At 42.9% G+C, this 27978-nt stretch overlaps 2 protein-coding genes across 4 annotated transcripts in view; one reads left to right on the top strand and one right to left on the bottom strand.

Moving 5' to 3' along the window:
• The window catches only part of HPS5 (HPS5 biogenesis of lysosomal organelles complex 2 subunit 2), a 64112-nt gene that overhangs the window by 20454 nt on the left and 15680 nt on the right, over nt 1–27978 (bottom strand). Inside the window, exons 4-6 of the mRNA XM_074543346.1 lie at nt 10195–10380; nt 5540–5621; nt 3526–3647 (exon numbers count right to left, since the gene is read on the bottom strand). The gene's annotated coding sequence lies outside the window, so the exon portion shown is untranslated. The remainder of the gene's footprint in view (nt 1–3525; nt 3648–5539; nt 5622–10194; nt 10381–27978) is intronic.
• On the top strand, nt 3–23684 carry GTF2H1 (general transcription factor IIH subunit 1). 3 transcript variants are annotated; one of them, XM_005486595.4, is made up of 15 exons: nt 3–139; nt 3931–4099; nt 5897–6089; nt 8488–8650; nt 10293–10386; nt 10898–11047; nt 11972–12051; nt 13360–13490; nt 14495–14582; nt 15894–15982; nt 16830–16947; nt 17712–17802; nt 19242–19357; nt 20300–20392; nt 20961–23684. In XM_005486595.4, the coding sequence occupies exons 2-15, from the start codon at nt 3946–3948 to the stop codon at nt 21045–21047; spliced, it is 1647 nt and encodes a 548-aa protein (XP_005486652.1). In that variant the 5' UTR covers nt 3–139; nt 3931–3945; the 3' UTR covers nt 21048–23684. The 3 variants fall into 3 exon arrangements, with proteins under 3 accessions (XP_005486652.1, XP_074399449.1, XP_026648972.1); XM_074543348.1 differs by lacking the exon at nt 3–139 and adding an exon at nt 223–347; XM_026793171.2 differs by lacking the exon at nt 3–139 and adding an exon at nt 757–1029.

Genomic DNA, 27978 nt, shown 5'->3' with positions numbered 1-27978 from the left:
TGCGGGCCCCACCCCCGGCGCCCCGCGGCCCGTTCCGGTCACGTGCCCGCCCCGCCCGCCCCATGGCCCCGGCGGCGGCCGCGGCCCGACCCCCGTAGTGCCGCTCGCACTCGGAGCAGCTCCCGGCGCAGCCCGCACGGTAAGAGCCGCCGGCGCGGGGCGCGGGGGAATGACGGCTCCGGGCAGGCCGCGGGGCCCGATCCGCCTCACGGCCGCGTTGCCCCGGCAATCCGTCCCCGGGGGCGGCGGGACCGCGTCGCGATGGTGCCGCGGCGGCCTTTGGCCTCCCGCACTTCCTTCCTGCCCGGCGGACGTGTGACGGTGGCCGGGCCGGAGCCGGAGCCGCGGTGAGGGAAGGGACGAAAGGGGCGGCGGCACCGCCGATCTGCGCTCCCCGGGGCCACGGGCGGTGGCGGGGATACGGCAGCGCTCTGCTGGCGGCACCGCTGCCGGGGCACCGGGCTTGGCCCCGCGCTCGGCCCGCTGCTGCGGGCGGCAGACAAAGAGGTGCCGTGGCAGCGCCTTCCCCGCCGGCACCGTGCGGTGTCCTCGGGCCGGTCTCGTGGCAGGGTGACAACCCTCCCGGAGCGTGGGTGATGCGGATCGGGGGAGGCCGGGCTGGCCCCTCAGCACCGTGCATCCCCCCGGTGTGCCGGGACAAGCGGCACTGCTGCCGCCTCTCCGTCCCGCTGACAGATCGCCGCCACCCGCGGGGCGCTGCTCTGCCCGCGCCCGGAGCTGGCAGCGTCCCCGTGCCGCTGCGGGTCAGCCTGGGCCATTGGCACAGATATTCCGTGGTTCTGCTCTTGCCTGCGGGGAGTGGAAGCCCAGCAGCAGAAAGGCCTGCATTGATCTGTCAGAGCTTGCCTGCCAGCCCCTCCCCACCCTGGCCAAGTCAGGATTATTAAAACGTGCAAACGTTTCCTTTATTTCTGCTCAGAACTCGACATAACCATATGGAAAAAGACTGGAGAAAAGTGCTGGTGACAGAGAGCGTTCAGAACAGGTGTTGTAAAAAACAGATGAGAGGTACTGTATCTTAAGAGAAGAGTGGTTAGGAAGATTCCCTGCAATGGAGGAAAGATAGCTGTTGGAATTGGATGGTATTTCCAGAAGCTCTTTGCTCCCACAGAGCTGTGAGGGGAGGGCTTGTAGGTGGATAAGCACACAGAACATTTCTTTTGGTCTATGCCAACACTGAAGCTTCCTGATGGACCTTGCCTGTTGTACACTGCAGCTGAAATTAACAGCCCCCAGACAGGCCTGATGACAAGTTGTACTTCATTGTTAGGGATGCTGGTTGATCCGAGTGCTTTTAGAAATGTTGACCAAGCTCTGTTGCTGCAAAATTTAAAATAAATTTTCTGACCTTCCTATTCATACTTGAACCAGCCGCTGAAGAACACTAATGCTGTAGCAGGTTAAAATTATCACTTAAAGCCACAAAATAACAGCGTTTGTCTGTGTGCATGTGTCAGTTCTTGCCCTGCACAGCAGCAGTGTCATCATCCATAGTACTGATTCCTGGAAGCTTCAGATGTTAAATGTAGAGGTTATGAGATTTGGACAGGAGCAAGTACATCATTGATGGCTCTCTGCTGCATAGTAAGCCTTACATACCAAAAAAAAAAAAAAAAGCTGAGTGTGTGTGCTTTGCTTAGCAGGGATGTAGCCTTCCCTGTAGGAGACAGAGAATGAAATCTTGAAGCAAGATTCCTGTTTTAGAATTTTTCCTGTACTTCTTGTAACACGAAGCCATTTTGTTTCCATTAGTGACAGACGGTAACCTTCCTAAATCCCTATTATTAACATTTTTTTGTATTCTTTCTGATGTACTGTTCAAAAGACAGCTCAGGGTTTTCTCCATTTTGGGTAATGCTTACTGTGCTTGTGAGTTATATCATCCCACTGCCACTGTAAATTACTGCAGGAAAAAGGAAGTACAGCAGTGACAGAAAGAAGAACAGCATGAGCCATGTGCTCGCCCTCCCAGAAGGTGGAATGAGCCACTTGTGGGATAATTGTGCTCTCACAGATTGCACACTGCAGGGTACTAGAAGGGCTCTGAAGGAGAACTTGGTAGCTGCTGATTCTTTGCTTCTGTAGTTGAAAGACTGGGTGTAGGTAGGTGAAATGGCATGATAGAAAAGCAGAGCAGCTGGCATCAAAATGAGCCTGACTGTGGGAATGCTTTCCTTTTCCTTGCTGTTCTGTACAGGTTGAATTCCTTTGTGTTCCGTGGCTTTGCCTCCATCGCGTTGGATAATAATGACCTTAAAAGGACTATAAAGTAACAAAGGGAGAAAACCACCAAATCCCTGGTCTTGCACATGGTGAGGTTCCCAGTCTCTGAGAGTCTGTGGCCAGCTGCCTTTTTCCACTAAGGATAAAGTGCTGATGAGACTGCAGACCCACAACAGGAAACTACATAAAATGGTTGTGTGAATAGCACTGAAAGGGAGTAGTGCTGCTGGGAAACTGTAATGGATTTAGCTAGGGAACAGTCCTGAAATCATGCCACGCAGTTTTCTTTGAGAAAGAAGTATTACCAGGGATGCTCTGAATGTGGCACAGTGTGTTCTAGTGACTGCTGCAGTGGTGCTGATGTGAAACCCCACATTCAGCTCAGCATGACTGAACTCTTTAGCAAAGCCTTGGATGGCTGGAATGGTGAAGGAGTGAAGTGTAAGTGCAGAGCCCTTTTGCCATTATGTCTTTCCATCTAGTGTTTTACTTAACTCATTTGCACAGGAGCTTGAAAGACTTCTGTAGAAGAGAATGCTGTGCTACTGTCCAGACTGTCAGAATAAAATGTCTTGTCTTGCTGCTGGTTGGTGTTTTGTTGTTTTGGGGGGTTTTTTAAGAAAAAAAAGAAGTATGTGAATTTAAATGCTTAGAACTACCATTTTGTGATACCTACTAGTAGTGTGATAGCTGATGCAGGTTATAATCTGAACTTCAGTGTGCATCCCATCAATATAGGTATTCTGAAGCACATGCAACATCCACATTAGCATTGGAAAAATATTATTTTGCATGTCAGTAGTAAAGTTTACGATACACAAAATTTATGATACACAAAATACAGCAACTGGACATATTAAACATTTTCAGCAAAGATGTACATTTTTGATAAGTGTACCAACACTTACCAAAAAAAGATGTACACTTTTGATAAGTGTGCCAAGCTTTGTTTGACAGAGTATAATAATACTCACCATATCTTTTATCTCTTGAAGAATTTAAGGCTGTAGTGTGAACCTGGGGAGAGGAATGACAGTGACTGCTGGGGAGAACAATGCAGCAAGAATCCAAAGTCTGAGCCTGCTGACAGAATTATGATTGTGCTGTTGTACATGTAACATCAGTTCCTCAGACTTTGGAGGAGAGGGACTGGCCAGCTGCAGTCAAGTGTACAAAACATTGTTCAAGCCACGGGCAAAAGCCACCACAATAACACCTGAGTCTTACTGGGCTACCTTATCTTTAGCACAGTGAACTGAAAATCCATGGTTTTTCACATACCTTGTATCCTTCCCTTTTCTGAAATGACTTAGCATCTGCCATTCTCGCTGAAGCAGGGAATTGCTGCCAGTACCAGAGAAGATTTGGAATTCGTCATTGCTTAGCTTCAGTATTCTTCTGAACTAGAAAAACCAGTGAAAGGACAATAAAACAGGAAAATTTAGTAAGATTTGTGGGTCTTTTAGTGGATCAAAAGTAGTATCAGCAATATAATTAGATGAATTCTTTAGGTAGGTGGGAGTATTTTGTTTAAAGAAATTTGCTGATTGTACTGAAAGAGGGGAGCACAATTATCTGAAATACTCCCAAAATGATATAGGCATAAACAAATAATACTTTAATATATATAGGAGTAGTGAAAGAGTTACAGCACAGCTAATCAGCTCAACTGTATGTTTTTCACAGCTCGTTGTAGCCGCAATGGCAACATCGTCGGAAGAAGTGCTGCTGATAGTGAAGAAGGTGCGTCAGAAGAAGCAGGATGGGGCCCTGTACCTGATGGCCGAACGAATTGCCTGGGCTCCCGAGGGCAAGGACCGCTTCACCGTCAGCCACATGTATGCAGACATCAAATGTGAGTGAGCGCTGCCTGCTGCACTCAGTGCCACAGATACCTGAGTGCCACCCAGAGCTCACCTGCCCTGCCTGCTGGCTGCTGCTGCCTCAGGGGTGTCAGGGCTCTGGAGCTCTGGCCAGGCTTCTCGGTAGCAGCAGAGATCAGGACTGGTAAAGTAGCACCACCTTAAGGATGCTACCACAGAACTTCTGCAGTCTTCAGATGTTTAACTTACATCTGCTGCATTTACTATTAACTTTGATAAACTTCTGCAATAAATTGGACAGAAAAATAATCCATGCCATATGCTTGTAGAGGGAAGGGTGGCAGGAGGATCAAGGAAGCATATAGGATTTTCAGTCTAACACAGAAACTATCTGGCATGTCATCTGTTTAACTCAGTATCTAAAGCTGTTTCGATTTTCATATAAAATGAACTGTTTTATTTTCATCCAACAGACCATAGCTTCAGAAGTGTCAGCTTCTGTAGTTTGGCCTAGCTGCTAACACTCTGAATAAGCATTTGCTGTTGCAACAGCAGAGTACTTGCAAGTCAAAACTAAACAGTAGATGTTTATAGCATGCTGCCTTTCTGGCTCCAATTAGTGCTTAATATCACGTGCTTTAATGCCAAAGTAAGAATAAAAAGTGAGTTGTATGTGTCACTTTGTAATGGTTTAGTGATTATTGCTGTTTAAAGTCACATATAGGCACTGCAGCATGATTGAAAGTGTGTGATGAATCAGAACTAAGATGATATTTTCTTAAATATGAAAGTGATAAGAAGTTTAAAAGCCCCATTCACCTGTAATAATCAACTTTGTGAAGGTTTTATTTAGCTATTAACTCACACTTAAGCACCTTGTATTTTAAATATGCACATATATAGGCATTGAAGTATTTTTAACTTAGATGAAAGATGTGCTTTTTGTCATCTGAAATAAAAAAAGGATGAGATGTTTTTGTAAATTTGTAATAGAGAAGGTTATTTAGTGTTGACATCTGGTTCCTGTCTCCCACTTGCTTTAGAGAAAAGGCTGCTATTAAAAGTTAGGTTAGTGCCATTTGCAGTGCTTCACTAAAGTCACTATAGCACAACAGTCCATAAGCATAGGTGTCCCAGCCTCTGCTCCCTCTGGTTATGAAGATGGAAGCAGGAATTAGATTCTTCTTATGACTCATGAGGATGTAGTAGTACCTTGGAGGCACTGGTGATTAATTTGGGGAGCATTAGTGGCTAACTGCACTTAGCTCATCACTGGAGACTGGGATCCAGATGTGCTCCTACCCATCCTACCTCTGCTTTCCTACCACTGTCCTTCTGCAGGAGCTGGGCCAGCTGCAAAAACAAAAGGGGGTGCTTTTCAGTGGATCAGTTCCTTGCTAGCTTTCTGCACAAACACTAGCCATCACACAAGAAATGCAGCAGGAAGAAGTGGAAAGGGGGAATGAGGTCACCTTTCAGCAGCAGCCTGGACTGCTTCCAGGTTAAAGTGTCCAGGTGATGACAGCCTCATTTGCAGCAGTTTTCTAATGGATCCTGTGGGGAATACAAAGATGAATCAGGACTCCTGTTCAAGAGCTGAAGGGTATTAAGCAACAGGCTGTTACTGTCTGTGTCTTGTATTTTAGAGTGAACAAGGTGCAGGATTCAATCTAATTCAAGGGGAAGACTGACTGTTCCATTTTCACAGCTGCAATTCACATGCAGGGTAATGGTATTTAATTGGATGATGAGAATAACTGCTTATAAGCAAATACTCTAGGGAAGACAGTTTCTTGTATAAGCTTACTGTCTGTCTCTCTGCAATCTAGGCCAGAAAATCAGTCCAGAAGGTAAAGCTAAAATTCAGCTGCAGCTGGTATTGCATGCAGGGGACACAACCAACTTCCACTTCTCCAATGAAAGCACAGCAGTGAAGGAGCGAGATGCGGTCAAGGATCTTCTACAACAGCTCTTGCCCAAGTTCAAAAGGAAAGCTAATAAAGAACTTGAGGAGAAGAACAGGTAAAGGGATAACATCCTAAAAGTCTGTTGGGTTTTTTTCTTCTATCTGTTAGCTAACTGTTGTGTATTTCTGTTAACATGTGTTGTTATTTCACCATCATGAATGATACAGCATTTGTTTCCCTAGTAAAAATCTCCCTGCTTTCAATTTCAAGGCAGTTCCATGAGACTTGCATAACTGTCACATGTTGAGACTACACTTGTGTGCTTAGTGACACGTTCTTGAGGTGTCAAGGCAGCCAGTCTGGCTGCCACCCGGTCTTTCTTATCCACAGCTATGAGAGGAGAGCACCCAACTGGCAGCCTGTCTCTTTAGTCTTCTTAAATATATATGTATCAGTTAGAAAAGCTGCTTGAAAGATTCTTTTTTCCTTTTCCAGAAATTTTGTGGAGCCTGGTGATTTTTTTTTCCTCCCCATAAAGCCCCATTTGCCCCTCAAATCTTTCCTGATGTTTTATAGACTACTAAATTGCTAGGTATTTTCATGCATCTCACTTGAGAGGCTGCAGTTTGTTATTTGGCATACAGGATGTTTACTCTAAGAAATTGTTTGAGAAGATGTTGAGGACCTAAGTCCTTTTCCCATATGGGCTCTTGAGATACATTTCCGTTCCTTTAACATGTTTGTTAATCCAATTCCTGTGGCCACAGAGCTCTCTTCTCTGCATCTCCCCTGACAAATTTCACTTCATTTTAGTGTCTGCTGTGAATCCTGTGTTTATGGCTTCCATTTCCAAAGACTCTTCTAGCTCTGAACGTAGATTTTTCAAAACATGAGAGCATTGCCTCATGGGACAGACTGGATCTGTCCAAGGAGATTTCCCAGCAGAAGAGCAAGAGCCCTTGTGCTGGAGCTGTGACACAACCAGGATTAACTGGTTCCAGTACTGCAGCAGCCACTAGGGTCTGCAGCAGTGCAGCCTGCACTGGCACTGTTCCCATACTCATTTCTTTATGCTATGTGCCTTTTTTCTGACAGTATTGGTGCTGAGAGCACGGGCAGTCTTAGCTCTGAATCGCTGCCTCCTTAAATGGAGATTTACAGCATCACACCATGAAGTATCAGGAGCTTTTCTAGTTACAGAAAAGCCAGAATCCCTGCACCTACTCGGCCACAGTTTCTTCTCTTGATTAGAAGCCCAAGCCTGCTGATGGGGCTTCATTAGCTTGATTGCAACAGATCAGGCAGAAAAGATCCAGCCTGTTGTGGGAGGGTACAACATCCAGAGTCCTTCCTCCTCCATGGCACTTCTTTCATTTGTTGATATGTGGGAGTTGAGTATGTATCAAAATTCCAAGCTTTAATGAAATAACAAGAATAACAGACTGCTTTCAGCTGCACTAATTTGTAAGAATTGCCACTAATCCATACTTGTGACAATAAGAAAAACTGGAGAAACCCTGCTGGTTAAAACATAATCCTGTCACAAAGCTTTCACTTCCACCTCATCCTGCTTTGTCCTTAGAGCAGCTAAAGGCTTTCGTTCTGTTCAGATTGCTGTTTACCCATGTTCATCCCTAGACCATGTATCCATAAGACTCCTGGTTTTTTTCATTGTTTGCAATTGATCAGGACCCTGAGGTACAAGCTAAAGACTGGTGGGTTATTGGCAGATTGTGAACACACATGCATGCTTCCCTGAAAATAGCCCAGTGGGTTTCTGATAAGGTACACAGCTGTAAAAACAGCTGCTTAAGCATGAGTGAAGATTCAGATGCACAGTCTTTGCATTTTGGGTAGTGATACCTGATATGTGGATGATAACTTTTGTAAACAATGCTCCCTGGTGGAAGTAGTGACACAGAACGTGTCTCATACTTGTGCTGTGTCTGATTATCTGATTAAAGGATGAAGATCCTACTGCTACCACAGAAACATAAATGAACCATTGGAGTAGTGTGTTTTAAGAGATCTTATCCCATACATATTTTGTGATCTATACTCTTGCACTATAATAGAGCTCTGTAGCTACTGAATTTTAAGATCTTAAACCAAGAATTGGACAGCACTCAGATCTCCTTTTTTCCTCCCTCATTATATTTCTGTTATGGAACAGCAAGAATATTCATTGTGCTTTTACAGTTCAGAAGATTCCAGTCCTGGTGTGCAAAGACACAAAAGCATCTCAGAACATTTTAGGACAAGACATGAATCCCACAATAAGTTTTTCTTAGGCATTACTGTTTTCTAACTTTCAGTATTAACATCCATTTCTTAAGTCTTTTCAGACAAGCAGTGCTATTGACATTGGTTGTTTACACAGTCTTGTTAAGAAATGCACAGCATTTTGAAAGAAAAGTTGGTTTCTGTTCCTTTTGTGAACTTGTGTTAGTTGTGGAAATACTAGTGATTTATTCTGCAGTGTTTCAATTCTATTCAATACATTCTTTTACCAGAATGCTGCAAGAAGATCCTGTTTTGTTTCAGCTCTATAAAGACCTTGTTGTGAGCCAAGTAATCAGTGCTGAAGAATTCTGGGCCAACCGTTTAAGCCTGAATGCAGGGGATAATTCTGCAGCACCTAATAAACAAGATGTGGGCATCTCTGCAGCATTCCTGGTATGTTGAACCTTTAACTTATAGGATTTTAGAGCAAACAAATTGGGGTTCTGCTCATGCACTTTATTCCCATATACATGAACTTTGCTGGTTCCTCAACATCTCTCTGCTTTTCCAAGTGTAAAGGAGAAAAAAAAAGGTTTCCTTCTAATCTGCAACCTCAACATTTTGTCAGTTGAAGATGCGCAATTTGAACTTCACATTGCCAATAGGCAGATGATGTTTGTACTGCTGCTCTGCCTTCTGTAAAACAGGAGTGATGTGAATATATGGTCACTAGATTAAAATGTATGAGCTCAATAAATTAAAGAGCATATCTGTGGCAGCATTGACATGCATAAGTGAACCTTTTCACATAGGATTTTATTCCCTCCCCAATTTTTTAAACCAGTACGTGCTTTCAGCTACTTGAAGAACAACTTGTGTGTCTGGAAGCTCATTTTCTGTCTTTCTTTCTCTAACTTTCAGTTATTTTACCCCTTTGTAGAAATTGTGCTTGAGTAAATCAGTGCAGTCTAAAAGTAATCTAGGTACAACATCAGATTGCTCACACAGAGACATGTTTCTGCTTCTGCAACAAAACTCACAGGACTCTTTAGATGGAATCCCACTTCCACCTTTGTAATGACTGTGCTCACAGTGGATTTGGGAGGGAAAGAGGAGGTAGGAATTGGTTTAATTTAGCTGCTGTACAACCATTTGATTTTTTTTCCCCTGTGGAAATACCAAAATCAGTTGCCAGACAAATTTGATTGCTCTGATTTCCTGTTTCCCGTTATTATTACACCTTAATGTTAAAAAAAAGAAACCACAATGAAAGGTAAACCCACCAAATCTTGAAAACTAAAACATTCTTAAACCACCTGGTTATGTTTGTGTTCTCTGCATTTGTGAAGAAGATATCTTAAATATTTGTGTGTCCCAATTCAAGTTGAATCTGACTGCCTCTGCTCAGAATATGTTAGCCTATGAAGATGATGGTACAAAAGCTAGGCTTGAGGTACACAGGAAAAGGAGGAAAAGGCAGCAGGCTGTGCAATCATGTACTTTTCCTGTTTCTGAGAACTGGACAGAGCACTCCTCCTCCAGAGCTTCCTAAAGAGATCACTGAGATCAAAGTTCTGACTAAGGCTAATCCTTAGGCTTTAAATTCAGTGTTACTTATCAGTTACACTAAGATGTTTTTAGTATACAACTGTGTATACTTATATTATAAGGGAATAAGAGCCATAAGTCCTTTTTTGTCACTTCATTATAGCCACTGATCATTCACTGGCTGAATTGTTGAGTGAACAATAAAACATGAGGCATATGCTTACTTATTTTAACTTTGACACAAGGATAAGCATAAATTAATTAAGCATACCTTGTTTTGACCAATTGAGTGCTCTTTGCTTTCTGAAGCCTGCAGTCTGCTTGTTAAATCATCCCTTAAATGGCAAGTATAAGAAAATAATTCATGTTTGCCTGTTCATTCCTCATTCTAAAATACCTATGTACGATCAAATACACTATGGATTACTGGAGGAAGAAGATTTTTTTACCTGCATCAGACTTTGCTTGCAAGATTCCAGTTCTTTTCCTTCTCCAGTTAGAGAAAGCTGCAGACATGACTGGTTTTTCCCTGTGTGCTTTTTCTCAGGCTGATGTACGGCCTCAGACAGACGGCTGCAACGGGCTGAGGTACAACCTGACTTCAGATATTATCGAATCCATATTTCGGACATACCCTGCAGGTAAGAGCAGAGTTTTGCAGACCAAACACATCCATTTAAGATTGGCCTTTTTACTGCTTTACTGTGGAAAGACTAAAATGTTCATCTGAGATTTTATTAAATGAAAACATTTTAACTTGTGTTGACTTTTGGTTTTGTTTGATTTCTACGACAGTCTCCTACTCAGTGTTCTAATTAATTGTTATTTTTCATGAAATCACCTTTGGGAGGAAAATAACCTGTTTTCCATCATTTCCCATCCACTGTAATGAACACTGACACTGATTCATTTTGGCCCCTAGTGTGAGGGCAATTCAGGAGTGTTCAGGCCACTGTTACCTGTACTTTTCAAAGCTTTAAAGGCATAAGTTGAGTACCTGTTCACTCATGCTTAACTACTGCAGTCCCTTGCATTTAATGGGAGTGAATGGAAGCAGCCAGAAAGCAAGGAAGCCATCAAGGAAATGGTGATCTAAAATACCACGTTAAGATTTGTGGAACAGTTTGTAATTGTTTTGGGTTTTGTTCACAGTAAAAATGAAATATGCAGAGAATGTTCCACATAACATGACTGAGAGGGAATTCTGGACACGATTTTTTCAGTCTCATTATTTTCATCGGGACAGGCTCAATACAGGCTCAAAAGACCTCTTTGCAGAATGTGCCAAACTGGATGAGAAAGGTAAGCTGGTTGTCTCTGAAAACTACAGATGGTCATGGCAAGTTAGCTACAACTTTGCCATTCTGAGCATGTTTCATAGTGAGAGCATTTCTTGGAACAAATTACCTTTGGAAAGTGGCAGCACTAGATGGAAGCTTTACTGCAAATTCCATAGCATGCCATCCTGGTAGACTGATTATGTGCCATGAGTTACTATGGAATAATTCTGTGTACATAATAGGTTTTGTTTTGTAGTACGTGCACAATTTACAACAGGTACAGCTTTTGTTATAGCTGGGGTTTTAGTAAATGAGATTCCTGTTTGCCCAGATTTCCCAGAGGAATTGTCATCCTTCTTCTCTGTCAGTCTTTTTTAATCTGAAATAATAACATATTATCTGACTCAAATTTTTTAGGAACTTTAGAGATAGGTTTGTGATGATACCAAAATGTGGAGAGTTGGGATCACTTACCACCATTCCATAGTATGTATTGAAAGCTTTCTATTAGGAATGCAAAACCCTTGACAAGTCAAAGCTATCACCAGATAGAAACTGTCATACTGATCATACTGCCCAGGCAGGACAGCAGAACAGTGCCAAAATTAGAAGAAATGCAATTTTGGCTTCCCAGATCCCACTACTATAACTGCATCTCAATTTATTTTTTTAATCAGTGTTCAGTGATGTGTAGAACTTGGTGAAAACTGGGCTAATTAGTAGGAAGATGTTTTGGAGTAACTTCCCACATTTATTACTTATTTTAAATGGAACTTTTAAAAGGGTTTAGAGTTCAAAGGGTTTAAAGGGTTTTAGTCCCAGTGTTATTTGGGCCTGTCTTCTTTTGAATGTCTGTCTTCTTTTAAAGATTAAATATAACCTAATGATCCCAATGTTATGCTATTTGTTTAGATACAGTTTTTTCATGATTTTTTGTTTCACACAGGGTTAAAAGCAATGGTGTCTCAAGGAGTGAAAAACCCTCTGATAGATTTAACAGCTTTGGAAGATAAAACATTAGATGAAGTAAGTACTTGGGGAAACAAAACAGAAAACAAACAAAAAATCCAAAAGAAAACCATACCCCTTCCTTAGTTACACTTATGTGGATATTACTTTTAAAACCACTACAGATACTAATTCTAAAAACAGTCCCTTACTAGGCAGTTGCAGTGGTTGGGTACTCAACAGTGCTGCTGTTGTGTGTGTGAAGGGAAATGGAGACTGTGCCCATGGACCTGTGTGGTCACATCTGCCTTGGTGTGCAGGGGGTCAATACAGGACTTCCCTTCTTTAAAGAATTGCTCTTTCAGTTGGCTTTTCAGTCTAAAGTGAACTCTGGTTTTTTCCTACTTTTAAGAGTCTGTGACAATGTACAGAAGAGTAGCACAAACCAGGGAAAAGTCTTTGATTTTTTTCTTACTTTGAACACTAATACTTGATTCAGCCTAACTGAAGGACACTTTATACAGTGTTCTCTGTTTAGCTTCAAATACCTTTTTTTGCTAAAATTACAACTAACTTGAATTATTACCTGCCTCCAAGAACAAGTTAAAACAATTCATATCAATGGTGTACCATAATGTGAAGTAACTGAGAGATGTGCTTTTCTGCACTTGATGTAACTGAAACCATTCAGTTGTAGTTAATAATGAAGCTGCATTTTTAAGTTTTCTAGTGGGTTTTTTTTGTATTTTCTTTTTTCATTTTCTTTTTGTGGAAGTTGTCCAAAGCTAGCAGCCTGAAAGTGGACCATGAGTTTAGGATAGATGTGTTCTAAGTGCTCTGCAAACTGCCCTGATTTGCTTTTGAGGCTGATGAACAGCAAGCATGAAACTGCCCATGGGGTAAAGTGCCACCTGGCAAGTGGGGAACTCTACCAGCATTTTAAAGCTTGAAGTTTTTTGAATTTTCCAGTGGTATCACATCCTCCTGACAGGTATATTTTAGCCTGTAGGCTGCTGGTGTGCCACTAAATGTTAAAAATCAGTCAGTAAAACAATTGCTGTCTTTTCCTTACCATCAATGCCTGTTTTGCACAGGTTATCCTTAATTTTTTTAAGCTAGTTCACTTTTTACTTAAATCATGGTCTCATAAAATTACCAATATAAGACCTGTTACCTTCTCTCTGACACCTCTAAATTGCCAAGTGTTAGCAGAATGCAATAGTCACTGGAGATTTTTCAAAGTACATAAGGAAATGGTGGGGCAAAACTAGGAAGACAGTTCTGGATGGTGATGATGCAGAGGAGGTGGCTTCCTGACTCCAGGGAAAACAGAATTGTCCTGCTGCTCTGGGAGCCAAGAGGGAAGGAATGTTGTTTTCTTTGCAGGGCTATGGTGTTGCTTCTGTGGCCTCTACATCAAATGCCTCAAAGTCTGCTAGAGAAAGCAGCAATGCTGCCATCATAAAACGCTTTAACCATCATAGTGCCATGGTCCTTGCAGCTGGCCTCAGGAAACAGTAAGTTGCAGTGTTGTCTAATGGATTTCTGGAGTAAATTTTAAGGAATTTCCAAAACAAAAGAACATCTTCAGTTATTCATACAACCTTTTAATTTTTTTATGAATTAATTATTTTCCTCTAAAAATGAAAATACCTTTAGGTTTCATTTTTCTTTATAGAAGTTTTTCAGAGCTGTTTGAAATGATGACTGCTATTTTTAACTGAGTTATGATATAAAGCAGATTAAAAAGAAAAGAATGGGTCTACCTTAGATGTCTAGCCCTAGTGAAGGCAGCAGAAGTAGTGGAGGTGAGGTCTGGTGCAGGGATTTCCTATTTCCTGCCTTCCAGGAGCAGGTCTGCTGGGGTTTCCTGCAGTGTGGCATAGATGGATCAGATGAAAGACTCCTAAGGTGCAGTACTCTGCCCCTGGCCAAAAACACCTGGCAGGTCACCTGCTCTACAACTGCTTTATGGACAACCAGCAAGGATTACTACTCTACCCAAACCCTACAGACCTTAACTGAGAGAGATATCAGTTAACACTTCCTTCTGTTTGGCTGGGCTCCCTCACATTGTTCCTCTGTTTTGCACAAATTGTACTCTGCACCTTAAGCAATCTCTTTTGGGCAAAGTGTGTTTGTTTCTCAGTTCAGAAAGGCACAAGAGGATAGGGCTCCCAGAGCTCTGCTAATACCTGGTTGCATAACTATGTGTACAAAGTGTTTCTAATTTAGCCACGATTTTGCTGTGTCCCACATGCAGTGTTGGCATGCTGCTATTTCTGAAGAGAGGGACCAGCACCTTCCCCTGCTGTGGAATTTCCCTTGTGACAAACAGGGTTAATGTGAGGAGTTGGTTCCTTCTGTCTACACCAACTGCTAGAAATTAAGACATAAGGGGAAAAAAGTATGTGAACATGCATATGAAGTTTTTGAAACAGATGTATTTACTTTGTCTCTAGCTTGTATCTTAAGTTTCCTGTGAGGTGAATTCTTCTTAATGCTGTTTCTCTATTTTAAGAGAAGCACAAAATGACCATTACAGTGAGACCAGCAGTACGGATGGAAACTCCAGGGATTCAGATGTCTTTCAGCCACCACTGAAAAAGGTATAAAGTTAGCTGATGTGATTCTAACTGAATGGAACTGGAAGCTCTGTCTCGAAAAATTGCTGAAAGTTCCTTACTTGGTTTATGACACATCTGAAGTAAAACTTTTTTAGCCTTGTTTAGAACTATATAGAATTAAAACCTGACAACCTGTAAGAAGCCTTGTTATCTGTGTTAGTAAACACAAATAAGTTACACATTGAAGTATTGTGCTGTTTTTCTCCTCAATAGTGCCCAATGAAAGTAAAAAATTCTAAGATAGTTCAGATTGGACTCAGAAATCTGGTTCTTTCCATTTGCTGCAGTTCTATTTTCAGCCTCCTCCATTTTGTTTTTCTTTCAAATGCCTGAAAACTTCTAAAGAACATCCATCAGAAAAGGATATTGGTGTTCAAGCACCAATATTAACCTGTCAAATGTGTTGTTTGTAGAGGGGATGATGAAACTGGCACATGACAGCCTTCATCTTAGTCAGAAGCTGAAGTGAGGCTGAACTGAGTGTAGTGACACCTGGTGCAGTGAAATACAGGGCAACAGCCTGGTCTAGATTAACCAGAGCAGCTCACAAAGTGGAAGAGAGTACTGTAATTGCTATAAAACTGAATTGAATACTCTTCCTGGAGCTGACAGCCTAAACAGAAAACATCAGAGACTCCAAACTTGGTTATATTGTGAGAAAACCTTGTAGAATACAAGTTGGCAAGTGTCAGGGTGTCTTTGATGTTCCTCAAAAGCTGTAAGTTTTACTGAGCAGAAAATTATATAGCAAGACTGGAAGAAATGTGGTGAAAAGGAGAGTGAAAGTAGTGGAAGAATAGGGGATTTCAGAAACAGTTTTCTAGTTGTACAAAGTCTGATGTCACTGTGCTCTTACCTCTCACTGCTAATACTCCACAGCTCTGCTGTCACCAGAGAGCTTGGGGTAATTACTGTGGTTTTAGTCTCAGACTCCTGTGCACCAGCTGTGAAATCATGAGTATTTCTACTAATCTGGAGTTAGATGGACATAAATAGAGAGCACAAATTATTATCTATGTATACCTTTTGGAACATGTTGTGGAAGTGGCAGGGACTGCCTAATTTTTGCAGAATCTGGAGAAAAAGCAGTGGTGCCAAGACTTCCAAATGGCCCATCCTGAACAACACTTGGCATCACTCCCTCTGGAGGGTAGGCATGAGTCATTCCATACCTGGGTTTTCTTTTAGGTTTTAGTAACCCTTCAGCTCAAACTTGATGCAGCAGAAGAAAGCACTGGATGTATGGACTTGTGCCTTCATTAGTAACATGTATCATTATTTGGCTAATTTTAGGTAAAACTGCAGGAGGCCATTGAATACGAAGATTTATCAAAGAATAATAGCGTTAAAACTATTGCACTAAACTTAAAGAAGTCTGATAGGTAAGTTAAAATAATGCACAGCTATTTCAGCAGAGCCAGTTTAGCAGGGGTTTCATCACAGCCCACACAGGACCAGCTGATTTAGTCCCTACTGTGCCACATCAGGTGTGTTACAACTGAGTTTAGGAACCCAAATGAGCATTTGCATAAACCAGTTTCCCCTTAAATTTATAGTTTCATTTCTCAGAGTGGTTGGGGTAAGAAGTGACATCTGGAGATCATCTAGTCCAACACCCCTGCCATATTCCATCTTACTTTTCAGAGGGTTAAGTCTCTAAGCCAACCTGAATGACCTTGACACCTAATTTCTGTGAAAGCCTATATGAAAATATATAGAATTCCAAGAAAAATCCTCTCCCAGGCATAAAAGTGCAGTTGGGATAGTTTGGACTGCTCAGTCGTCTAAGATGTTTCTGGTGGTAGTCCTCCTGTTTTCTAGATTTTGAATTTGAGAACCATAGATGTAACATGGTTACATCAGAAAAGGAGCAGTACTACCTGAAAGAGAACAGTTCCAATGTGCACCTAACTTCATTTACATTAACTTCAGTTGAAAGTTATGTGAACTGCTCCATTCTAATGATATTTCCAGAATCTGGTGGCAAAGGTGGCTTTTCTTTGGCAAAATGATCACAGATTGAACAACTGAAGCTGTTATATGCTGCTATACTATGCCTAACCCAGCCTCTTCCCATGTGGCAATATATTGTACTTTGTCAATATATAAAGTACTGGGAACAGTTGCAAAGCATCTAAAATTAGAAACAGTAGAAGAACTGTCCAGGAGATTTTTTCTTGCTTTACTCTTACTAGTAACACTTTTCACTTCCCTTTTCTCACCTCACAGGTATTACCATGGTCCAACTCCAATTCAATCACAGCAATATGCAACTAGTCAGGATATAATTAATTCATTTCAGAGTATTAGACAAGAAATGGAAGCATATGTACCCAAACTAACTCAGGTATGGAAATATATTTAAAAATGCCCTTCTTGATCTTAGCTTAGCATCTTACTTTCTATACAGTTTTGTGTCTCGTGTCAATTGAAGTTTACCATGAAAAATTTAAACTTCACTAATCTCCAGTTTCTGTTAACCGATTTATTTTAAAGGTTTTGAGCTGTTAAGTTTAAAATCTACACTAGAGGAAACTGTCATTGCTGATGCTCAGTTATATTCTTCTTTTCCTGCTTTCTTTTGAGGAAACAGTAAAGGTATAAGGTACTAAAGGAGGACATTTATGCCCATGCCAGTGTATTCATCCACCCTGAGAAGTTTAGGAGGTTACAGTGAGCAGGTTTTCAATTGAACTGGCCTTTTGCTCCTAAATGACAGCACTCAGGCTGTCAGTGTGCTGTGGGCTGCACAGAAGCTCTGTGCTGGCACCTGGAGGGCAGCAGAGCCCTGTGGCCAATCTCCCCAGCCAGCATCTGAATTCATCTGTTTGTAAACTAAGTTTGGCCCTGAGTAAAGCAGCCAGCATTCTGCTACACTTCTGCATAGTAACAGTACACTTCTGTCATTTCAGAGTAAGTGCACAGCCTGTTCAAGGTCTAGGCAGAGAAAAGGTTACAACTAATTAGAGAGTTTTCACTGCAAACAAGCTATAGCACATAATTCTGGAAAAGAGCAGAACCTGAACTTCCATGTAGGTGTTCAACTAATCTTATTTTAAAAAGAATTTATTAGAAAAAATGACCTGGAATATTTGTTCTCTTTCTCTCCAGGTTCTTTCCAGTGGTGATGCTGCCAGCACTATTGCAGTCCTGTCACCTGGAGGAGCACTTATGCAGGGTGGAACACAGCAAGCCATAAACCGTAAGGATTTGGGGTGTCTAATGCTTTAATTGTACCCTGGTGCATTGCACAGCACTAGCTGGCTTGCTGGTACATCTCTCCCTTAAAACATGTTCCAGTGATAAAGGAAAGTATGGAAATGTGTAGCTGGAGTAGTCCTGGGTTACAAAAGCAAAAGAAAAGCACCATGCCAGCACCAGCCTCACCATGGCGGTGGTAAGGGCTACACCAGCACTGAGGCAAGTGAACAGGAGAACATTTTACACAGCAACTAATGAAGGAAACACCTGATACAAATTGTCTTATAGATGTGAGGTTTTACTTGTTCAGCTTTTTTTTCCCCCTGGATTGTAGAATATAACATACTCTGAAAACTCTTAAGGAAGCAAAGCCTAGATAATAATCTGAAACTAAGTTTTTTGCAGCCTGCATTTAAGATTCACAGCTTGCTGTGAAAAAAGGCAACTTCCTTGTAGACTGCAAGAGCAAATCAGAAAGCCTCTCCTCCTTGTGCCTCCAGTCAACCACTCCTTTCCCTGTTGTCACACTGAGTGCCAGTTTGAGTTCCTGTCTCTTCAGTCTCACAGCAGATGAATCCCTATTCTCAGGATTTATTACAGTTTCCCAGTTTATCTTGTGTTACCTGGTCTGAAAAGCAGCAGAAAGTCATTCAGACAGCTGAAAAAGCAAGTATGAGTTCTTTATGGTACTGAAATAAAAGGAATCAGCAAGCAGTGGTGAGGCTTTCTTACCCATCCTAATTGACATGTAGGGTGCTACACTTTAACTTTTTTGAGCTTGACCACCACTTCTTTCTTTTAACAGCCTCATCCTAAAATTTGATATTCACTGTTCAGTTCACTGTGCTCATCCTCAGTGACTACTTGTACTTTTTGTTTGAGTTTTTACAGCTGTGGCTCTTTCCTTGTTCTTGAACCCTGTCACCCTTTCTTCTGTAAGAATATCTGGAACACAGTTCTTTTTTCCTGTCTGGATTTTTCATTTTTCACATGCTGTAACCATATTACCAACATAAGATAGAGTGAAAAAGTTGAAGTACCACTGAGTTCTTAGCACTGTGCTGTTGGGACAAGCCAGCAGCAGCACTGCCACACTTAGAACAATACAAATGCACTGCTTCTGTGCCACACAGTTGGAACAATACAAATACACTGCTTCTAATCCTGGATTAGGGTGTGGTGTCCATTCTTTGCCTGGCATGGATCTCCCTAAATAATACACAAGCTTCCAAGTATAGAGCCATAAATAGCAGCTGACCTGATCTAACAGCTGCTGATAGTCTTGATCTAATTGCTGTGAGGCACGTCAGTGTCCCCTCCCAGCCAGTCATTCTGTGACTGTAGTGGAAGTGTGCATCACTGAGCTCCTTTGTTAGCCTTAGTTCTCATTTTTCATGGGATCCTTTGAGTGATGTGAAAAAACCCTTTTTCCTGTTGCAGAGATGGTGCCAAATGACATTCAGTCTGAACTAAAACACTTGTATGTGGCAGTAGGGGAACTGCTAAGACACTTCTGGTCCTGCTTCCCTGTTAACACGCCATTCCTAGAAGAAAAGGTAAGGCAGAGCTCCCTCTTATGGCCCTGGTTATGATGTGGTTTACAATGGCTGGCATTACTGAAATATGGAACTAATACACATGCATCAAATCAGTGCAGCACTTACTCATCCCTAGAACTGAAAGTCACAAAATAACATGAAACTTATTTTCCTCAGCAGTTCTGCTGGTGCTATTAATTGAAATCATCCTTGTCCCTGCCTGCCTGTTAGCTCCCTTTAGGAACAGTAGCTGTTAGCCAGTTTCAAACAGAATGGGCAGCTCAGTTGCAGCTGCAGGGTTCACATTTAAAACACAAAAACTAAAGCCTCCCTTCCCCAGCTCCAAGAAATAACCTCCACAGTGAGGTTACACAGTACAAGCAAGTATCCCTCATTCTTCTATCCATTGCAAAATCGCTGTCATACCTTCAGAACACACACTGCTCTTGAGAACTCAGTTGCCTTCAAGGACAGATGTTTGCCTACAGCCAGGTATAGGACTGTAACTATTTTTCTGTTACTTTTAACCTCACATGGATAACAAAGATTAAAATTTGCATTCAGGTACATTTGCATATCTGCTGCAAAATCTGGCCTGAAAATCCAGTCTTTGCTTGCAAAAGAAAAACATTTTGTGAATATCTTGTATCTATTCATAAGAATATCACATTATATATAACAAAATATATCACATTTTCTGAATATCTTATATCTATTAATACGGAGGTAATAATCACAGTGGCACACTGGACTTACAGTCATACTGCACTTAGCACAAAAATAAATACAGAGAAGTGTTAGAGATATTTGAATAACTTTCCTTCCTCAAACTACACAAACTCAAAGTAGCCCCCAGAATTAGTTATAAGGTTTTGTTGGAGAACAGTTTGTTAAAGGAAATGAAACTTTTGTCTTATTGTAATTCTTCAGTATTGTAATACTGGTTTCTGTCTCTCTCAGGTTGTGAAAATGAGGAGCAACTTGGAAAGATTTCAGGTTACAAAGCTCTGCCCATTCCAAGAAAAGATTCGGAGACAATATTTAAGCACAAATGTAAGGGAAAAGTACTGTTTAATTATGTGGGCGCATATTAATAATTTCATTCTTAACTATGAGAGGATGATAGGTTTGTTACTTCTTATCCTAGGACATTTTATTTTTTTTATTGACTAGGAAACGGGGAGAGGGAAATTGGGTACACAGTTATGCTGTTGTCTCTCCCTGTCCAGTTTGCTGAGTGATGCCGGCAACTGACAAGAACTGTAACCTGAAATTACAGGAGTGATAGAAAGAAAGAGGAAGTCACGTTTCATTTTTCACTTCCACTGTGAAATAGAACTTGAGCAACTTGAAATCTGACATGGGAGGAGAGCTCTGAAGTGGTCACAGACTAAATACCAGAACAGACAGCACATGGAGGGGTCACTTCCCCCTTCCCTTTCAGCTCAGCAGCTCTCTGCACTGCTCCCTCTATGGGTATTTTACAACAGAGCCTCAAGGTCCTTTCTCTGATTTTAGCGAGATTACTCCTAGTGAATAAAAGCAAGAATGCACCTGAAAGGAAGGGGAGGGATGTGTTTCCAGCAGCTGGGACAATGCTTTCTCCCTTTTCCTGTTTCAGCTGGTAAGTCATATAGAAGAGATGCTGCAGACAGCCTACAATAAGTTCCACACGTGGCAGTCGCGGCGCATGCTGAAGAAGACGTGAGGGCACATCCTGGACAGGTCTGAGAGCAAAGCCTGCAATAGGGTAGGACTACAGTCTAGGTATGTGCAGATCTTAGAGTTCTTGCAGGAAGACCTGCAAGCTGTGGACTTCTGGAAACAATGCTAACTGAACTTGCACATTTTTGAAAAAGAACTGAGATTAAACTTGAAAACTGGGGAGAAAAACAAGGAAGAACCAAAACGGAAGAGCTGAGGCGCAAATATATTTAAAAGACACTGTTTACTGCAGTTACTCAGGAACTGCTTTTGATTTGCATAAAAAGCTGCTTTCAGAAATAAAAAATTTAAAGAGGGTGTATTAATAAAATTTGTTTTTCTGTCTAATTTTTTTTTTAAGAAGTGTATGGCACAGGGTAGATCTCAAAAGTTTTTCTTCACTGGATTCTGACATTTTCTTGAATTTTGTTTGTACTTCCTGCAACAGTTTAACAATGATGTTTTAAAACATAGCTGAGACTGTTTTTGCTTCAAACATCTGGGACAGTGTAGCTGTCAGAAGACAAGCACCTGCCATATGTTTCCCCACCAATTGGAAGCAAGAGACATTGCACTGAAAGCTGTTCATGGTCTGGGGTCCCTAAAGGTACACAGGGGCAAGCTTTTGCCTGAAGTCTTCGATTTTTATGCAAAAATTTTTCAGCCATCAGTTTTGCATGTTTCCTTTTGAGTGCAAGTGTGTGCTACTGCAATCTCTTTTTTTTTTAATGGCGGCATTTGTTCTGAGGAGAGAATGCATTTTTAAAAATGAAGTTAAATAAAGTTTCTTACAAAAGAAGTCATTTATTTTCAATTCTTAGGCATTTTTTATTTCTTCTCCTAAATCTGTTTTCCTTCACCCTTCCCTTTTGACTATTATACTGTTTTTGGCGAATTGATAATCATTGCAAAGAGAAAAATGTGTTATTTACAGTGTCCATAGGTATTGGGAATCTGTGCCATACTTTGTTCTAAATAGAATCAGTTCACAGTTTCAAACCAACTTGTCTTGTATTAAATGTGACTTAAATGCAAAGTAACCCCCTTTTCTAGAATATATGCAGTTTAATGAGAACCTTGTATTTTTTTGTCACTTTGACTGGACAAGAGCTCAGTATGGGCTACTGAACTTTTTTTTTACTTTAGATTAAACGTGACTGTTAAAGATGCATCTGCTACAAAGACAAATCAGACTGACAGTATGTATTCAAAGCAAGCAGCTTTGAATGTTTAGTACAGCAGAAGAAATTCCCCAAACCTGCATGATGGTTTAATACTACATTTTGGTATGATGCTAAAACGTGGTAGTATGATGTTGGGTGGATAATTTTTGAAAATTCCTACAGCAGAAAAGATGTATTGGTGTAGCCAAGTGGGTGCCTGTTCTGTGCAGCTGCTCAGTTTATGCAAGAGGGTTTTTTTCTTTATCTGGTGCATGGAAGTCAGCGCTTCTTCTGATCCTTTTCTTTCAGATTTCTGTGTTATGCTATAATCTTTTGGTAAAAGCTGAGTTTCAGTTGAGCATCAGTGTCTGCACCAAAGTCCTGTTCAGAGCTGTGTGCATATTGTTCAGCCTCATTTCCTGTGTGCCGCTGCAGATCCATGCATGATCCCTGCTCTGCGCCATCCGCGGGGTTCTGCTACAAGAAATGACTGGGCTCAGCCACAGATGCCCACTGGGCCTGACAGGGTGAAAATGGCACTGGCAGTCAACAGATGTACCACAGCATTTGGGGGATGAGGTGCACATCTTGTCAAGAGTTACCTCTTGTGAGAGCTAAACTTTCTCTAAAAATTAGGTTTAGGGTGTGGCTTTATGAAGCCAAATCCCCTTCTAAGTGCAGGCAGCTCCCAGAAAAAAAAAAAAAAAAGGTAGTTTTGTTCTCCCCCAACCCAAAGCATTTGGTCTAGCAATTCTGGGGCCAAATTCCAGCTGTTCCTTGAGAGCTAGCACACCTTTCATCACATCAGAGGGCTAGGGTCAAGAAAAGAGGTCTGATTTACATTCTAATTGTGCCTGAAGCTATGAACAACACATTTAAATATTAGACTGCACTGAGACTTCATTTAAATCCTAGGAGAGTTTTGAATATGGAACTAATTCACCTTTAATTGGAATGTATTTAGTGTTCCTGGAAAGACTGGGCAAAATGGTTAACATGGTGAAAAATGTCAGTGCATCACAAGAACATTTTACAGCTCCAAGAAGTGATGTTTATTACCATTTTGGGGATGGTATTGCAATAGCTTTAAGTTATTATAATGATATCAGGCTATCAAAATGTACCTTAACGACCAGAACTAGGGGGAGGAGGACTATGATACTAAATTCAAGTTTTGCCTGAAGACTATACAGGCAAGGCTGCTATGCACTTCATATTGCTTTTTCAGGTATTGTGGCAATAAGGCACAGGCCCCTCCTCAAGGAAAGGGAGGTAACTATTCTTTCTACATTGTGTTCCCCTTTTCTGTAGCATGGTCCAAAACACAGATTCATTCCTTAAATTTTGAAACTGAATCATCATGCATTATATTACTATTGGAATCTTTATACTGACTTGTATTTTTACTGAGAATTCATAAAACTTGTATCATTGGCATTGATCTAAGATTTGTAGAATAAACCCTACTGAATTCTGAAGTGAAGTCTTTTCTAATGCTTAGGCTGTGTTTTCTGGTTGAATTAAATCCCTAACAGACTGTTAAGGATCCCAGTGTTGAAGTCTAAATTGAGAGAACTGTGTGTAACTCACTTTGCTGTCCCTTGGTGCTGATAGGTCAGCAGGAAAAGGGTTACAATATAATTACTGTCAAATTGTTTCATTTTCAGAACTCTACACCATTACTAGTGCTACTGTCCCTCTGTTCCCTATCATACAAAAGCCACTTGAAGTCTCCAGGGATTAATACTCTGCTTGCTCCATATATTGGTGCAGCAGCTGTTGGTTCAGGAGAGCTGCACAGGAGCTTTGTCAGCCACTCTAATCCAAGGTTTGCCAGTGATGGAGAAAGGATAATGCAGATACCACCCTGTGTATTTCAGCAGATGAAGATATTTACATGTACCACAAAAAAGGGCTATTCAGGCTGATTCTCTCCCAAAAGCTCTCCCCACTCAGGGACAGGAGGTGACAGCCTTCCACTGCAGCCTCCCTAGAAGTAGCTTCTTATATGCTCACAGGGTAGCTCTCAAGAATATCATCTGCAGCTTCCTAACGTGGCAAAGGTCTCACCAAGGCCCTGTTGTGCCTTCCCAGATGGATGAGTTTCTCCACCACTCTCTGCTTAAGATGCTTTTTTTAAAGCTAAAAAAACAACTATTTTCCCTTACTTATGCTGTAAGTACATCCTTATAACTTTTGGTGGTGTCAACTAGAAAGCTTTCCTTATCCTTGCCCAAACTCCTTTGGAACAGCTGCTTTGTCCAGAAAATCACTTTAATAAACAGAGAAGGTAACAATGAGAAAGCTTAAGACCCAGTTTTCCATTATCCATCCTGTTTCCCTTTCTTAAGGGAAGAGCCTGCCCAAGTACCCCTGTGGCTTAGGAGGCTTTGTACTGGAGGAGTTTCAGTGTGAGCCATGATATTCTCAACTTGTTTCTGTGCTCTCCCCTGCCCTGCAGCAAGAACTGCAGCTCAATCCAGATGGGACCCAGCAAGTTCTTGAATAGCAATCAGACATCACTGGTGGTCTAACACTGATCCTCAATAAACCCAGTGACACCTGTTCCTACAGCAGAGCTCAAAATCCTGGGGAGCCACAAAATTACCTAACCCAATCTCCCACATGTTTCTCAGGCTACCGCATTTCCTCTCAGCTCTCTGAGCACATCACCTCCCCAAAAGATAGCCAAGCCCTTGTCTGTCTGCTGGCAGCAAGGGAGTTGGTTAACTCCTCTAGATGGAAGGAGCTCTCTGGGGGCTCTTTTGGGGTGGAAGGGACCAGACCCAGAAGTGCAAGATGCAGCCAGCACAGCTGACCTGGCTGAAGGAACCAGAGGTCACAGACCAGAGCCAGCCAGCCCCTGGGCACTGCTGTGCCCAGCCTTGGCAGTGAGTGCCCCACAGACCCCTGGTACCCTCAGTGAGGCAGCTCTGTACCCTTGCACTCTGCTCCCCCAGCCCACACCGTGCCAGTTCTCCTTTTGTGCTGCTCTCCAGGCAGCTTTGGGCTCACAGCCGGGTGGCAGAGTGCCACCACAGCGATGGGAAAAGTGCCTTCAGGAATGCACCCGAGGCTGGGGCTCCCTGCTGGCACTTACACATGCTCTCAGCTGCTGTGTGTCCCCACACAAGCATTTCCATCCCCTCAAAAACCTGACAGTCCTCTGGTCTTCCTCTCCATTGTGAAAAAGCCAAACTACTGCACTGGTTCAGGTGTCAGCATTTCCCCAAGGAAAAAGTGTCCGGGGCTTAGACTGTGCCCTCCATGCATGCTAAGATCCTGTTGCTTTACTATCTTCACAGCCCTCACAAACGAAAAGTTAAATCTGAATCTGCTGAAGGCAGCTTCCCCCCCAAATACCCATAAACCTGGACATAGTTTTGTTCTCAGAGCATCACCTTCCACACAGCCCCACTCCATCCCCTTCCACTCTAAGTCTACACACAGGCACATGCTGACAAACCATCACTTTGTTAGAATTCCTGCACCCAGCAGAAGCAGCCTCAAGCACTGCTGACATCCCCACTTCCCTGCACCATCCTCCTAAAGCGAGCTCCTGCCCTGCGTGCTCACCCACAGCCCATCACCTCTTTGGCTCAGTGCTGTCCCCACCACACTTGGACACCATGGCCAAGCACCTCATAGCCTGGGAATCCCAGATCCCTTCTGTGTAAGCTCCCAAGGACCTGGCTGCCAACACAACCTATGTGCACCCACAGCTCTGCACTTCAACCCCCAAACACTAAGCCTTGTCTGCAGCATCTCAACAGGACCCTGGCTGCAAGTTCCAGAGAAAAGCATTGGAGCATACCCCAGCTAAAGCTTCTGCTAAAAAGACAAGACTCAAAAACTTAGGAAATTGGCCAGAGGTGACCAGACTCTGGGGCAGAGGCTGCCTCTCTGCAGGTGCTGCACAAGGAGTGTTGGCCTCAAGTGGGTGTTCCAGCCTGTTACATGAACCACAGCAGCATGGTGGCATCCTCCCTGACCTCACCTACAGCCTCTCCACCTGCGGCTGATGGGCTGACCCAGATAAGACAGCACTGACAGGAACTCTGACATACAGCATGTCCCATGATGGCAATTGACAACTCCAACTGAACAGCCCCACAACAGGCACTTCCCTGTAAGCACTCCCCCATTTCTACCTTTGCCCAGCTGCAGATAGCATGTTAAGGAAATAAATGCACAGCTGTAAAGCCACATGGTCCCTAAGTGACAATCCCTGAGCCTGGGCACGGCTCCCTCCGCTCCGGTCACGAGCTGATCACGAGGGGAACCAGCAGCAGCAGCCAGGGACGCAGAGCAAGGCTGGCATCAGTGCCCTGCTCTGCCAGGTGTGACTCAGCAGGACAAAGACTGCTGGGCCAGGAGCAGGCAGCAGGCATCTCTGCTGGTAAGCTCTGCAAAACCAGGCCAGGTGAAGCACATCACTGTGCAAAATGCTTCAGCGTGGCATGGGACAGGGGGAGATGTCTCTCTGTACAGAGATGTTATGTCACCAAAACCAGAATGTTTCCTTTTGCCCTGCGGCCCTGCACAGCTCAGGAAATTGCGCCCTCACGGTCCTTCTGCCTCCCTCACCCCTCAGGCAGAGCTCCCAAACTGGTTTGTGCTGTTTTACAGCAGGCAGTGAATGTTTCTTTAGGGACCTCAGTCTTGGATGAGGATCCTGGGTGCTGCAGCAATGGAACTGCCTTTCTCCATGGCTTGCCACTCCCCTGGGCACAGCTCCTCACCTTGCCTTAACAAAAGCAAACACACACAACAGCCCTAAGACAAACACAGGGGTTACCATTCGGGTTTGTGATTACCATTCTCAGGTGATAACCCCACTACTTCACACTGAGCAAGCACCACCACTCCACCGTGGTAAACCAGAACCAGTGTCAGAGCTGAGATCCAGTCCTTAAGCAAGGTCCTATTCAGCTAAACTATTCAGGATATCCAACAGGGATTTAAGATTAATTTTTCCCCAGGGATGCAGGAAATCCCTCCTCATCATACTTCTTCCCAGGAGTATGCCACAATTTCTAGACTTCACACCACAAGACTGGCAACCCTTTTAGCTCTAGAAAAGGGGATGATCCCAGATCTCAGCCAGGCCCAGGCATTCCCATCTGGAAAGCAGAGACTGCCAGCAGTTTCATTGGTGCTGATCACTCATGAGAGGAGATGGATGAGAGCAGCTTTCAGCCTCATTCCCCAGCCACACCACTGACAAGCTGACTGTGCCACACACCTTCATGTCAAAGCACATGAGGGGGCAGAAAAAAAACCAACTCCCAAAACAGCAGTGTTCATTCATTTACCAGCCCCCAAATTCAGTGGTGCTAGCCATTGCCAGTCCGTGCTCAGATAAATATCGTGACAGACAGCTAGGGAGGCACGTCTCACTCACAGGGAAATGTCCACTTTGTATCCCCTCTGCTCCCCTCCTCACTCAGGGCAGCATGGCTGGCAGAGCCCTGCCGTGATCCCTAAACCCCCAGCCCTGCTTAGTGTGGGCAGCCTGGTTTCTGAGGCCACAGACATGCTCTGAACCCCTCCCTGAGAGCTCCCTGTCATGCCTAAGCTGGATGAGAGCTGGGACAAAGTACTGCCAATCCCAGACTCCGTATCTGGAGACACGGAAGAAAGAGCAAGTTTTCCTGCCACTGGAGATGGCAGCAGAGGTGCCCTAAAGGCACAGCCCAGTCTCCATGGGGTCAGTGACTCTTTCAGAACCCTTGGAGACCAGCCAGAAGAAACCTCTGTGTTGAGTGCTGC

The sequence above is a fragment of the Zonotrichia albicollis genome, chromosome 6, assembly GCF_047830755.1.
Source record: "Zonotrichia albicollis isolate bZonAlb1 chromosome 6, bZonAlb1.hap1, whole genome shotgun sequence".
NCBI lineage: Eukaryota > Metazoa > Chordata > Aves > Passeriformes > Passerellidae > Zonotrichia > Zonotrichia albicollis.
This window is presented reverse-complemented; position numbering and strand designations above follow the sequence as displayed.